Source organism: Mycteria americana, chromosome 21 (genome assembly GCF_035582795.1).
Source record: "Mycteria americana isolate JAX WOST 10 ecotype Jacksonville Zoo and Gardens chromosome 21, USCA_MyAme_1.0, whole genome shotgun sequence".
Lineage (NCBI taxonomy): Eukaryota > Metazoa > Chordata > Aves > Ciconiiformes > Ciconiidae > Mycteria > Mycteria americana.
In genome coordinates, this window is record NC_134385.1 from 3,874,244 (window position 1) to 3,889,297 (window position 15,054).

Genomic DNA, 15,054 nt, shown 5'->3' on the forward strand with positions numbered 1-15,054 from the left:
GAAAAATAATTTAGATCTGTACTTGTTATCCATCTAATTTGATTTTTATCTTCAAAGTTCTTTGTAAATAACCTGTAACAAACAACTTATTGTCCTAATCAAGGTGGATTTTTTTTCTTGCATATTCTTCCGTTTGGAATGATATAGTTTCACTCTTAAAATAGATGCTAGGTACTCACTATGTGCTCATTTGTTGTATTAAGAGTTTGTGAACATTTTAACAGTTAAAACACCCAAATCCAAAATAATTGTGTTGCCTTGATATGAGTTTAAGTAGAGCTTTGACTTCAGGAGCTTTAAATCCTTTATTTAGAATATTTTTTCCTAAAAAAGATAATAGTTAATTTTTTTAAACTTGTTTTTGAGTTGGGTGGTTTTTTTTTTTTAATTCAGGTCAAACATGCATTTCTGGGACAATCTGATTTTTAGGGCTGTGAATGCTGTGTTTGTTTATGCTGAAGTGAAAAACATAAGCTGAACTGCTATTAATTACAAATGTCTTTGTGTGCAAGTTCTCTCAGAGTTCAGACTTATTCCTTGTATTGTTGGCTAGACAAAGGGCAAGGAACTTTACACGAGGAAAGGAAATGACTTACTTCTGTACACTGAATATCCATATTAGGTATAAACTAAATATAGGAGTGTAATCCAGGAGTGAAGTCATATCTTTATATTTTCATGAGAAGAGCTAATGACATCAGTCAGTGCTACTGGATCAGCTTCAGAGTTTTTTTGGCTTGGTTAAAGCATTACTATTTTGGCTAGAGTTTGATGGTCTGTGCTTTGGAGAGCTGCTTTCTTAAATAAAGGAAATAGGTTTTTACGTGGTTTTGTCTAAAAATAACATCAAGCAAGCCTAAGTATATTTCTGTAGTCTTTCAAAGTGATGTATTACTGCCCTAGTGAGACATGCTGTACTGGAGCTTAACGAGATAAGGCAAAATGTCCCGAAGGAGGAAGTTCTACTCCGCAACTGAAGAACTTGGATACCACCTCCCGTAGGATGTAGAATACGGTCATAGAGGTGCCTTTTGGTAACCGAGTTGCACATTGCTTGTGTTGGAGCCAGAAGCAACAGAGAGCAAGCCTTCCTCAAAACCTTTGTTCTCTAGCTGCTGTAAAATAAAAATTCCAACACCAGTTTCAGTCTAAGATAATGTTTTTCCTTGCTAGAGCTTTTGAATATGCTGTTAGCAGGGGGTACAGTTTCAAAACTGCAGCTCTCTTTCAGGGAGTTTTGAGAATTTGAGCAATTTCTTTGTTCATTGGCACATTCTTCTGTGGACATTGCTGTTTACATTCTGGTTTGGAGGCAGTTGTGGTTATCAGAATTTTGAAGCTCCCAGGTGATTGCTTTTGGCTAGCATTTTGACATGAAACTCATTTGGGCCTTTGATGTTGGCTTTCCTGCTCCTGGTAGGGTTTGGTTTAAGTCAGCCTGGCAATTTGAGTGACCTGGCTGTTGGTGGAGAAGGAGCAGTGCAAGGGTGAAGTTGGAGCAGCTCTCCATCGTTCCTTGCTGCTAATCTGTCCAACTCATTGCTCATCTTAGCTCTGTAAATTAGGTTATAAAATAGCATAAACAGAGTTCTTTGTTTTTTCTGTCCTGCAGAAGTGATGCATGTTCAAAGGTTTAGTTGAAGAACTCTTAAATGCCAAAGATAAAAATTTTACTTGGTCTTCTGAGCCCCAGTGACAAGGTTTGCAGTTCTTTCCTATAAGTTTTACGGATGCTTCATTACTCGGTGGGGGGGTTGGAAATAGGTCTCTTGGGCTGTAGCCAAGCACATGCTGTACTTTGTTAACGGATTTAGTAAGTGTGGGGGGAGAGAATCATTGTCACATACAACGCCTATGCCAAGTTCATATGCTAGGTACCCAAAGGCAAGTTTCAAGCACTGTGAAAGAAAACCTTAGTCCTGTATAGTTAATTGCCTGCTTACAGGTTCCTACTAGACTATTGCAAGAATGTGTCAAGCTGTTACACTGCAAATTTTACTCAGTTTGGCCCTGTTTATCTTATCGAGGTTTGTTACAACTGGATCACTTTGTTAAAGGTAATGCCACTGGAGTAAGAGGGACAGAAGAGATGCCAGGCTTCTGCTGTTAATGAATAATTTAATTTTCCTACCTCAGGCTAGGAGGTGGTCATGTGCGTGGCTGTCTACAATAATCCCAAGTGTTTGTATTCATATCAGTAAGGTAATTTCTTCACTGAAGAAAATGGTGGTTGGTATTTAATGCAGGTTTTGATTCTGACTCTTCATCTGATTCTCCCAAAGGATGAATATGGGATAATTTCTTTTCTCCAAAGAGCTAGAAGTGCTTAATTAATTTTTACTGAATTGTGAAGTTACTTTAATACATCATGCGGATCCCATAGCTTTTTCCAAAAGCTTTACAGTGAGAATTGGGCAGCAATGTACAACAGTTGCAGGAAAGTGTACAAGACAAGTCTGCTAATTATTTTGTTAGGAATAGCATCACAGGGCTAAAAATAGCATCATCCTAAAATGGTCAGTTGCTGTTACAGTCAAATGTCTAACACAGTGGTGGCTTATCAGAAAGGTAATAGCTTAAGAGGCTACTTGAATGGGCTGATAAACATTCCTCTCCCTGGTTTAATAGCCAGATCTCAAGTAAATGCAGGGAGTTCAGTTCTTTTTGGTTTTTTTTTTAACCTTTTTTAGTGTACAGGAATTTCAGCTGATGTGGAAGTTGGATTGATTACAAATTGCGCCAAGATGATACAGCTTGTCAAGAGGCAGTGGTAGCTACGGTTGCTTTTTCCCTGGGGGGGGTTTGATGTCAATCAGCATGTAGAAAATACAGGCTTTTTGTATTTGCAGTGAATTCCAGGTATGAGCACTGGCCTTACGCTTTTTGTTTTCTATTTTTTCCTATGTTTTTCTTAAAGGACTAGCTATTTAAGATGCCAGTGATTACCTAAATTTTTCTATAGAACTAAAATTGGGGGATGGTGGTGTGATTGTGATTTGAGAGTTTTCAGTCTAATTTGATACAGTGTTACCAAGCTTTTTAAAGTTCCCTAATAAAGGGGTTGCACTAATCAATATAGTTCTTATAAGAATAAGACTGTGATATAGGTGCTGTAAGCTTAATTTGATGGTTTCTGAGGTCAGTCATCTTCAATTTGGAGATGAATGTACATTCTCTTCCTGGAAAATATTTTCTTATTTTTAGGTGGCACATAATGAGGTATGTGCTTATCTTGTCACTTCCTTTATGAAAAAACTTACCTTCTGAGTTCAAAAGCAGTTGAAAGGTATGGGGGAAAGTTATGGTGGAGGATAGTTAATAGTGACATTAGAGAACAAGATTACGTAGAAAAGGCATGATGCAGTGGTAGTGCCCTTCTTGCACTGTCTGTGATGCTGTAGGCTCATCTACTGACAACACAGAACATGAGGAACAAAGGTGAATTTGAAGGAATAGCTATATAAAGTGCCAAACTGCTGACCTTTGAGGTGATGAGAATGATGTTGGATGTTTTATTTAGAATCTTCTTACCACTGTGAAAGAATTGCAGGAGTTAGCTTGCTTGTCAGAGACATTTAATAGTGTGAATAAATCTTTTTAATGGTTACTACAAGCTTACTTTGTTCTTAGACTGAATCTTTAATGACTTTTTAACCTAGGTTAGCAGTAAATGAGTAGGCTAGGATTCAAAATACATTAGCCAGCTTTGTTAAAAAGCTGTGCTGTGGTATCAGCTGGAATACACAGGACCTGTGCCTTGACACTTAAGATACTGGCAGCCTGAAGCTGTCTTGAGACTTGCCTCTGCTCCTGGCTCTGTTAAGAGATTGCCATGGATCTTTAAACGTGCAACAGTTTTTTTATCTGTTAAGAAAAACTTTTAAAGGAGAGGGAGTTGGTTCATAAACGTGACAAATGTCAGCTGTAATGAGCACCCAGAACTGAAGGAACTTAAATAGTATGTTAGATATAGAACAGCTTTGCCAGATGCAAATTCTAACATAAAGATGAGGTCAAGACAAACATAATCTGTGAGCCTAGCAGTACTATCTTGGGGAAATATTTTAAATCTTCTTTATTATATCCTCTTTGTGTGTGGATTTTTTTCCCCCCTTTATGAGGTGGTCCAGACTCTTCAGCTGGGATCCACATCACAATTCTCTGCCTGCGTGGCTGTGGGCTAGTAACGTCCTGTGAGACAAAGTGTATGTAGTAGGTAGTTTCCAGGCCTTTTTCATTCATCTTTCATGTGGAAGTGGTGATAGAAGCTCTCACTGGCTAATTCTTAAAGCAAGAGGATGGTTTTGCAATGTTTATGAAGCGTTCATTGCTTGAACGCTCTCATTGGTATGTCTGGTGGGAGAAGGGAGCAAACATGCTGGAAGGAGTTGTCCAAGGTTGCCATTGGGTTTGTGCTGGCATGGCTGTTTTGTTGATGTGTTTGAATAATAAAGAGCCCAAGATTTTATTTACTTTCATTAGTTTGCCTATTGTTGTAATAGAGTTTTTTACATTTTCTATTTTAACGTCTTTTTTTCAGTACTCCTTGTTTTATGCTTACTGGGATGGCTGAATTTGAAAGAAAAGTATCTCATAGCAGCATGTGCTGAGTATGTGTAGACAATTTTTCAATATTAAGGTTAGAGTAAGATTTACTTGCTCCTTTCAATGCTATTAAGACAATGAAAATAAGTGTTTTAAGTTCTTCGATGTCGGAAGCAGTGTCTCCTGCGGTCACTAGCTCTAGGTTTCCAGTTAACAGTAGTAAAGTGTTTGATCTATATTGAAACATGGCATGAAGGTCCTTCTAGTATTCTGAATCTTTTGCAGGATGAAATTGTCTTTCCAGCTGTGGGACGGTTTTTTGTTTGGTTTTTCTTTTTCCTAGTTCTGACCTTCCCTGTCTGTTGTGTATTGTGGCAGGGAACTTCTTTAGGCTGTCAGCAATATCAGCTTCATTTATTATAATGTGCCACTCTTGTGCATTGAAATGTCCTGTTAAGTTTTGGTCTGCCTAGTGGCATAAGGACACCACACAGAAACAAAAGATTTCATGTGTAAGTTGGGGCAGTAGCTACCCACTGTCCTAGAGGGGCAAGATAAAAGGTGAACTGACAAGCAGAAGTGTCCCTTTCGTCTTGTCATCCCTCAGATTGAATCTGGTTGAACCAGATTTAGTTAGTATCAGAGTTCAGGGCTTGACTCTTAGCTTGCTCCCTGACCTCTTCCATAAAAACACAAAACAACTCCCTTCTCAAACTAACAAAACTGAAAGCATGAGAATGAATTGAACACTGTGTATTGCAGACAACACTTTTTCAGTCCTGATCTCTGCAACTTGCTGCCTTGTCACCTGTTTTCTTCTTTTGAATGATGCTTCATTAATGTTTGAGACATTGAGACCCTTTAAGACATGTTTTGGCTTGCAGAGTGAATGCTTACATAGAACATCCCTGAAGCTCCTCCATGTACTGCCCGAACAGAAACCCAAACCAGTCAGTATAGTGGCACCATACGGAGGAGGCGTTTGATTAGTGTTACATCAAATACTGTTATAGTCCTTTCATGGACATAATTCTTTATGTCTTATCTGAAAACACTGCTCAATAAACAGCATGGACTTCTGTTTATTCAGCTTGGCAAGATAAAGGTCTGAGCAGACGCCGCAAGGATTTAGACTGGTATTACCAGACCATTTTCAGTATTCATGTGTGGAACATTAAACCACTCCTTTCTGTATTCTGTGTTCTTTCATCTCGGGAGTTTTGAACTGCTGCATGTTTTTCACTTGAATCAGTTTGTTAGTTTACCTTAAACTGTTTGTGTCCTTTAAAGTGTTTCTTTGCTTGTCTATTTTTCTTGTTAGTCTTTCAGTAAACTTCAGCACTACCTTGGTAAAGTAAATACATGCAGGTCCTTGTGTTAGGAGTCAAGTTAATTTTTATGCAGCTGTGAAGACAAACATTTCACAATTAAAATGGATTTTTTTTTTCTTCTCTTAGCTTGTTTAGCAGCTTAAACAGATGTATGATTACTTATACACTCTGGGCTTTTTTTGGGAAAAACAATCTCATTTGAATGAAATCACTGCTTCAGGGGAAGAGAAAGGGAGGAGGTGGTTTCCGCATTGGCTGGATCAGCTAAGCTCAGTCTTCTTCCAGACAGTGGGATAAGTAGATTTTTTTTTTCATTTTTTTTTCTCTCCAAGTAGCTGGCATTCTTGCATGGGCTGAGCTACTTGGCGTTGGGAGTTGCCAGTAGTTTTACTGTGGCTATGATAAACCAGGTTGACTTCTCAGTGAGCATACTGATTTGTTTTACTGCTTGTAACTTTCATTTGTATTTGAACTTACTTTCTTATTTAGGTTTCTTTAAAAAGTAGCCCTGTTTGTTTTTCATATAATACTGTAGAGTGTATGTATGCCCAGCTCTTTCTCCATGTCACATCTTACAATTATCGAGGTCTGTTTTGCCACCTTTTGCCACCTTTTTAATTACAGTCTGTGGAGGGTAACACAACTTCGTTCAAAGCAACTGGATGTCTTTAGGTTTTTCTTACTGTGATAAATTCTCTATGGCAGCTGCTAGCTTTTCAGACTGCTTGATGGCATCTCTAGCATGGCAGGAGTTGGCCACGGGTCATGGTCAGGTTAAACACTGTGTTTGCCAGGGTACTTTCCCTGGTGGTAAATTAAAGCCAGGCTCTTCAGAGCTAGTTCTCAATCAGTATAATCGTTAAGCAAAATACTCGCAAGTGAAAAATACCATGCTGTGTGTGGTGGTGCACTTTTTTCTGTCTGGTCCTAATCCAAACAAGTGAAAACCTGGCATTCAGGGAAACATAGTTGTATGATGATGTTCCTGAGTACATGTCCTTCACTGGATAATGGTAGCTTGATTTGGTAGTGATAACTGAAAATTAGCCCTAATTGTAGGAAGGTTGGTGTTATTTAGTAATAAAGATTTTTAGACTGGTTTTAGAAAGAATTTGAAATAAAACCTCAAAGCTTCTCGGTATAGGATGAGTATAATCTTGTTGAATTAACAAATAATCTAGGCTGACGTTAGTATAGAGAAGTCAACATTTAATATTTTCTTTACTCTGATGGTGATGAAGATTAAACACTGAAGATATCCTGGAATATTATGGCCTGAATTCAAAGACAGGGCAATGACAGGTTTCTGGCTTCTAATAGTGGGCTTAAGCAGCAATTGTCATATGATTAACCCCCTGCGTGACTAGTCATGTAGAATTTCAGAATATTCTTGCAATATTTAAAGGTTTACAGTTTACTGCCAGCACAGCTCTATTCCAGTGGAGAAAATCAGTCAGAACTGACTCTCGCAGAAACATCTGCCAAACTCATCTCCCTCTGAAAAAAATCCTTATGTGATTGAAGGAGAATAATGTGTTGCATCGCCAGCATGGTGATGACTGGTTGTAACAGATCTGTGCTGTAGCTCTTAGTGCATCAAATACAAGAAGATAGAAAACGGGCCTCTCGGGCAAACAGTTACATAGCAGAATTCCTTGGCTCAAGAGCACTGAAGCCAAAAGTTTCTTGGCATTCTGACTGCATTCCTTTTCCAGTATGTGCTCAGAATAACTTAGGACTTTTTGGAGCAGAAGTGGGACAAATGCTTGAATGTAGACATAAAAGTCTAAGCTCAGTTTAGCCGTTCAGCTGCAGCTTTGAAAATGCATTAGGTTTTCTTCAAAGCACTGTATGTTAGTGGGCTATAATCCTTTTTTCTGATTCAAATAATCCAAAAAGCCTGTCTTACTTAAACAAAAGCAGATGCTATTTGTTGTTTGTTCATTTTGAATGTTACATTTGTGTTGGGAGAGAAGAAAAGCTTTGGTATGAGTTGGCATTACAGCATAAATGCATTTGACCTTTTTTGGTCCTCATTGGTCACTTTGGTTTTGGTATTGTTTTAGGCTTAGGAAAATGGATCTTAATGAAAGCCACAGTTCACTGCTATGCCTTAAATTTTAAACAATTTTTCGTTCAGTTCTATGACTTAAAAGTAGCTTTGCTTTGGGTTCCAGATGGGCTAAGATTTTTTTTTTTTTTTGGGGGGGGGGGGGGGGGTAGTACCATAAACAAAACTGCCTTCTGAATTTGAGTCTGGTTTATTTCAGTTGTAATTTTTAAATCTTCCACTGGAAATAATAAAGCTCCATGGTGGAATTACATCATATGAAAGAAGGCATGGGGTTTAATCCAATACCCTAACTTTCTTTCAAACTGTATTGTTGTTGCAGCTGATAAATTCCAAAGTCTGTCTCATACAAAAATGTTTAACATCTCTCAGTCATTAACATTAATTTTTTTTCCTATGCCCTTGGAACTTTGTTTTGCTGATGGAGGGTCACTGCTTTTCCCTGTCACATTGACAGGTAGCGAAACCTGGGCAGCCGAAGACTTGGTTGATAACTAACTCCTGAGTTCAGGAAAAGCCCTGAAGTTTTGTAATAGCAAATCTTTACAGAATCACAGAAACGTATAGGTTGGAAAAGACCTTTAAGATTATCGAGTCCAACCATAAACCTATCACTACCAAGACCACCACTATACCATGTCCCTGAGCACCTCATCCAAATGGCTTTTAAATACCTCCAGAGATGGCGACTGAACCACTTCCCTGGGCAGCCTGTCCCAATGCTTGATAACCCTTTCAGTGAAGAAAAATTTCCTAAAATCCAGTCTAAACCTCCCCTAGCGCAACTTGAGGCCATTTCCTCTTGTCCTATCACTTGTTACCTGGGAGAAGAGACTGACCCCCACCTCTCTACAGCCTCCTTTCAGGTAGTTGTAGAGAGCGATAAGGTCTCCCCTCAGCCTCCTTTTCTCCAGGCTGAACAACCCTAGGTCCCTCAGCCGCTCCCCATCAGCCTTGTGCTCCAGACCCTTCACCAGCTTCGTTGCCCTTCTCTGAACTCGCTCCAGCACCTCAATATCTCTCTTGTAGTGGGGGGCCCAAAACTGAACACAGTATTCGAGGTGCGGCCTCACCAGTGCCGAGTACAGGGGCACGATCACTTCCCTAGTCCTGCTGGCCATGCTATTTTTGATATAAGCCAGGATGCCGTTGGCTTTCTGGGCCACCTGGGCACACTGCTGGCTCATATTCAGGCAGCTGTCAACCAACACCCCCAGGTCCTTTTCTGCCTGGCAGCTTTCCAGCCACTCTTCCCCAAGCCTGTAGCGTTGCATGGGGTTGCTGTGGCCCAAGTGCAGGACCTTGCACTTGGCCTTGTTGAACCTCATACAATTGACCTCAGCCCATGGATCCAGCCTGTCCAGGTCCCTCTGCAGAGCCTTCCTACCCTCAAGCAGATCAACACTCCCACACAACTTGGTGTCATCTGCAAACTTACTGAGGGTGCACTCGATCCCCTCGTCCAGATCATTGATAAAGATATTAAACAGAACTGGCCCCAACACATAGCCCTGGGGAACACCGCTTGTGACGGGCTGCCAACTGGAGTTAACTCCATTCACCACCACTCTTTGGGCCCGGCCATCCAGCCAGTTCTTAACCCAGTGAAGAGTACACCCGTCCAAGCCATGAGCAGCCACTTTCTCCAGGAGAATGCTGTGGGAAACCATGTCAAAGGCTTTACTGAAGTCTAGATAGACAACATCCACAGCCTTTCCCTCATCTACTAGGCAGGTCACCTTGTCGTAGAAGGAGATCAGGTTGGTCAAGCAGGACCTGCCTTTCCTGAACCCATGCTGGCTGGGCTTGATCCCTTGGTTATTCTCTACATGCCACGTGATAGCACTCGGGGTGATCTGCTCCATCAGCTTCCCCGGCACCGAGGTCAGGCTGACAGGCCTGTAGTTCCCCGGGTCCTCCTTCCGGCCCTTCTTGAAGATGGGCGTCACATTCGCTAGTCTCCAGTCAGCAGGGACCTCCCCAGTTAGCCAGGACTGCTGGTAAATGATGGAAAGCGGTTTGGTGAGCACATCTGCCAGTTCCTTCAGTACTCTCGGGTGGATCTCATCAGGCCCCATAGACTTGTGAGTGTCTAAGTGGTGCAGCAGGTCACGAACCATTACATTTGGGTCTGTCTGCAAAAACAGTATTTTGTGCATAGGGGAACCATTTTGCTTTTTCATGTGATGCTATCACCAAAAGTATTTTAGTTCTCACTTCTGAGTAACTTACTTTCTACATCTGGTGATGGATCATAAATCTTTAAAGCTCTTAATCAGCCCTCTGCAATGAGTTTTTTAAAGTCATGTTTTGCAACTCACAAATTAACAAAGTGACTTGTAAAAACTAGTTGTCTTCTAGATGCTTGCCTGTTGTCCATTAGGACACTATTTATGCATTTTCAAATATTGGTTTGAAATTTGGGGAGCTGACTAGTGCTTATTTAACTTAATATTCTCCTCAGGAAATGCCTCAGTTACATTTGTTGATGTTGTGGTACTGAAGCTAAGCCTCTAGACTTCATTTTGTGCTGAGGATCATCTGTACGTTGATGGCAGGCAGTTGCATGCCAAGGATTCTTCCTTTGCTTACATGCCTTTATTTTTCCTATTCAGAGGCTTCCTTAGTCCATATCAAATGAGATCTCTGGCAATATTTGTCATATTGCACCAGTTCTGGTTTTGAAGTCAGAAGTGCTAAATAAAAGATGAAGAGTGAGGAGAGCTAATCCTGACTAGGTCATGTACTGGCTCCTGTAAGTGTGGCTTGTGTGAGCAAAACAGGCTGAAGACCTGCTGAGTGTGGCAGCCAGTGGCAGATCCAGAGTCGCTTGAGAACAGCAGTGTGAACAGTTCCTGGGAGATGCCTCAAGGTATAGCTTTATGCTCTTGAGGGTGTTGCACTTTGGTAGGTGCCCACATTCCTCCTTTTACTTCATAGTAAATGTGTGGTAACTTTTCCATCAGAGGAAGTAAGGTAAAGCTTAATTGGATGGGGGCATGCATGCCTGTGCTGTTACTGCAGCGTAACTCGTGCTTTGGTTTACGTAGCATTGTTGAAGTTGCCATAAAACTTGAAGACTGAGATCAGTTCTGAATCAAAGAATTTTCTGCTTCAAAGTGTGAATTAGCCTGGGCAGTACAAAACATGTATTTTCCTTACATGGCATGAAGTGTTGTCTTTTTCAGTACCATTTTTCAAAGGAAGATAAGATCTTGCATGCGGCAAAAAAGAAGGTAGATGAGTATAAATCTACGTGGGCATAATTTACCTGCAGGAAATGTCTGTTCCAGTGTAAACACAGTGATGTAGCTCTAGTGGAAAATTCTGAAATACACACTGTTATCTGGAGGGATGGGCATTGCGGTTAAATATTAACGTCCATAAAAGCATAGCTATTGGAAATAGACTGCAGAGTGAAGTCTTTCTTCATGTAAGCATCTTGTGAGGGAGGAACATGTTAATCTGTATAGTAGCTAGAATCCTTAACAGCAGTTACATGCAGGATAGAAAATCGTGGATTGAGCTAGGATAAAGCGGAATGCCTAGAGTAACCAAACTGACTCTTTTATACTTTTTGTAGATGCTTGTAGAATTTAGTTTCCCGCACACTGAGAAGTCACAGGCCAGCTTTTAAGACAATCTAGTATCATTAATCTGCTGCAAGTTTTACTTTACTTTCCAAAGATAAAGGAGGCAATTTGTAACTTATAGCAGAAAGACAACTTCTTTTTTTCTTTCAAATCTCCATTACTGACACTAATAAAGGTTTGAAGAAAAATGGCTCTATATATTCTCCACAACAAAGGATTCAGAAGGATAGTCAGCTCTGACAGGAGGGATATTTGTAGAAATGGGACCATAAGCTTGAGGCAACATAAATCAGTTTATGAATCCTCATGTCCTGGTATTTATCAACAACTATTAAAGGAGTCTTAGCCTTGTCTGCAAAGGCACCGTAAGTTGTTTTGTTTTGTTTTGTTTTTAAACAAATAAAATAGCTTTCTGAATTTAAGACAGTTTCACTGAAAAATTTTCTATTTCCTTGATCTTTGAAAATCCTACTGTTACTCTTCTTAACTTGCAAAGTCTTTCTTCATTCTCCCCACTGTGGCCTCCACTCAGTGCATGGCTGGGAACTGGCAGTGAATTGAAGAAAAAGCAGTTCCTTTGCATGAGTGTCTAAACCTTTCTCTAGTTAGTCCTGGTCCTAAAGCTTAGTTCTCTTGTGGTGATATTTTTTGTTGGCTTTTCTCCTCTTCCCTCTTTCCCAGTCCCTCTCACCCCCTCTTTTTTAAAACGCTGCATCTCCACCAGTCAACCCTTAGGCCTTGTGTGCAACCCTTCCACTTGTGTAGCTCTGCTTCTAAATACCCTGTGCTTAGTGAACATAATTGTTTTCTGAGGGGTACAGCCAGCGTATCCTACAATATGTTTTAAAATGGCCTAGGGAACAGGTAATAGTAATGATGAAAGAATTAGCTAGGTTTTGAGAATCGTACTGATTAAAATTATTCTTGGAAGTACTCTAAGAATAATAAGCAAAATCCTTTGAAACTTGTCTAATGTAAAGTACGTGTCAAGATAATCTGACATATATGGCTTTTTTAACTTTTGAACCAGTTTTATTTTCAGAGGATTGAGTTGTGTAACAAGATTCAAGGTTCTGCATGTCTAATTCTAGCCCGCTAAAACGTAAAATTTTCCAACTCAGCAATACATACTTCATTGTCAGAGCAATCATGAGATGCATGCCATCACTGGGTGCCCTGGAGTGGCTTACTGTTGCTGTGTAATGGACCTTTGTTGTGGTAGGACAAAGACTTATTGATAAATTGCCTATAAAAAGTGGCTTTGGAATATTACTTTATTGTCCGTGAAGTCTCTATGTACTTACAGTTATGTCTTTCCTTGCAACACCTGCAATACAATAAAGATTCATAGTTCCTGGTTGCAGTTGGCTCGCTGTAGCACTACACAGTGAGAGATATAAGCAATAAACTGGAAGATGACTTCAATTAATTAGCTATGCCTTGTAGAAGGAAAAAAGAATAACAAAGAACAAAGACCAATACTGACATTGGAAAACTGCCATCAAAAGGTGTGGCTGCTCAGACGAATATGATTAGCTGCCCTTTCTTGACTGTTAAGAGCAGTTGGATCATCTTCAGTGTGAAAGATAACTTATTTTGTTGTCTGAAACCTTGTTACATCTTAAATCTTGATACATTTTGTGAGCAGCTGTTAGAGGATGTGACAAGTAAATAGGTTAGTTGACTTCATAAATGTGCACATTTCACTGTAATAAAATCCTTGTTATGTCTGCAGCAAAAAAGTCATTGGAAGGTGCAAGTATTAAAAAAAAAAAAAAGGAACAAACAAAATGATGCAGAAGTCCATGCATACCTTCCCAGTATATGAAGTGTATTTAAATATTCTGAGGATGCTCATCTTTGTACATTATATGGAAATACCTTCAGGATATCTGGTCCAGGTGTGTCAACTGGACTTTGAGAGCAAAGGAGTGTTCCTGCAAGATGATATGAGGTTTGACTGTAAGCTTGGTAGGTCTTTGGAAGAGTTAGTGATGTGAAGACTGTACAGGCAATAAAACCCATGAATTGTTATCGAGTCTGCCTTTTATTTAAAGATCTGTCAGCAATCGTGAGCATGTGTAGCTGGCACAGTCCTACCTTCTAATTAATGATCTGTTCTCTTCTGCAGGCTGGCAGTGATGGTGAAAGCATAGGAAACTGTCCTTTTTCGCAGAGGCTGTTCATGATTCTTTGGCTGAAGGGAGTGGTGTTCAGCGTCACAACAGTTGACCTGAAGAGGTAAGAAATACTTCGTTTATCTGACAAGCAAGAGGACAGTACACTTGGTGTAACAAATGTTTGTCTGGGGCTTCTAAATCTTGCATGGCTTGTTTTCTGGAATTAAGAAGAAAATCTGTCCTCATAAATACCAAGAGGCAACTGTGATGTAAATGGTGCATTCATTGATGATGGTTACTTATAAGTATCTGTAACCAAAAAGAATGGGTCTGATAAATTCTCTTGAATTTGTTAAATGATCTTTGCTCTTCTGCTGTGAAACTAATGAAGTCTCTTGTAACTGAATACTGAATACTAACTTCACATTGAGATCCCATAAGTGAAGACTGCTGGATGGGTATTTTAGATCAACCAATCTTTGATCAAATCTCCAATGATTATTGGATAACTGTCACAAATAATGTGCAGCCCGCTCCTCTTTTTAAATATTTTAAGATAATATTGCTTATTATGCAATAAGAATAAAAACAATGTGAAATACCTGTTCCTGAGGTAAATACGAGTGAAATAAAAGTGAAATGGGTAGGAACAAAATGTAAAATATTCTGCCTTTGTATAGTGTTAGCCAGATATGTCGTGATGCTGTGTGTCACCTAAGCTGCAACTTCTCCGTCTATGAAATTGATACCTTAGTAGCTAAGAAGGGTGAGATGTGAATCCAGGAGTCTTAATTTCCTAAGGTTGGGTGTACTTTTATAAGTGGTAATGCTAAATTCAGCAGAGGCCTTGTATTTGTTTTTGGTGTGAAGTAATGTTTTCACAGCACTAATGTAATGTAATGTTAGTCACTGAACTCTCTGGAGAGAGGACAGGCTGCCAGTGCTTACAAACCTCATTTTCAGAAATAAAGCCAATAGAAATAAACAGTGTTCTCCACCAAATCAAGTGTAAAACGTGTAAGAAAGAAATCACCCTGCTAGACTTAACCTTGTCTTGTAATTTTTTTGAAGGAGGTGACTTGTTTTGATTTTTAAAAATCACTGAAGTTGCTGCTTCAGTGCTGGCAACTAGTGTTAAATATTTCCATGTGTAGTAAGGCTGAGGCAGACCACTCACACAGAGGGGGAGAAAGCAGCTTTTGTCAACGGTGTGTGTGTTTGTAGCAGCTCAAAGATCTTCTCTGGCCAATGTGGGATTTTACTGCAAATATAATCGCTGCTGCCAGCACACATAAACCAAATATATCATATCTTCCATTTAGCACTGCATGTGGCTTGTGGAAACCTCAGGAGTAGAACTTGTGCTTGCGTACTGTTTGTAGTTTTGGACTTCC

At 39.8% G+C, this 15,054-nt stretch overlaps 1 protein-coding gene across 2 annotated transcripts in view; it reads left to right on the top strand.

The window, feature by feature from the left end:
- The window catches only part of CLIC4 (chloride intracellular channel 4), a 34,167-nt gene that overhangs the window by 6,516 nt on the left and 12,597 nt on the right, over positions 1-15,054 (top strand). For both annotated transcript variants that reach the window (XM_075522591.1, XM_075522592.1), the window contains one exon: positions 13,672-13,781. In XM_075522591.1, the coding sequence (XP_075378706.1) occupies positions 13,672-13,781 (110 nt within the window). The remainder of the gene's footprint in view (positions 1-13,671; positions 13,782-15,054) is intronic.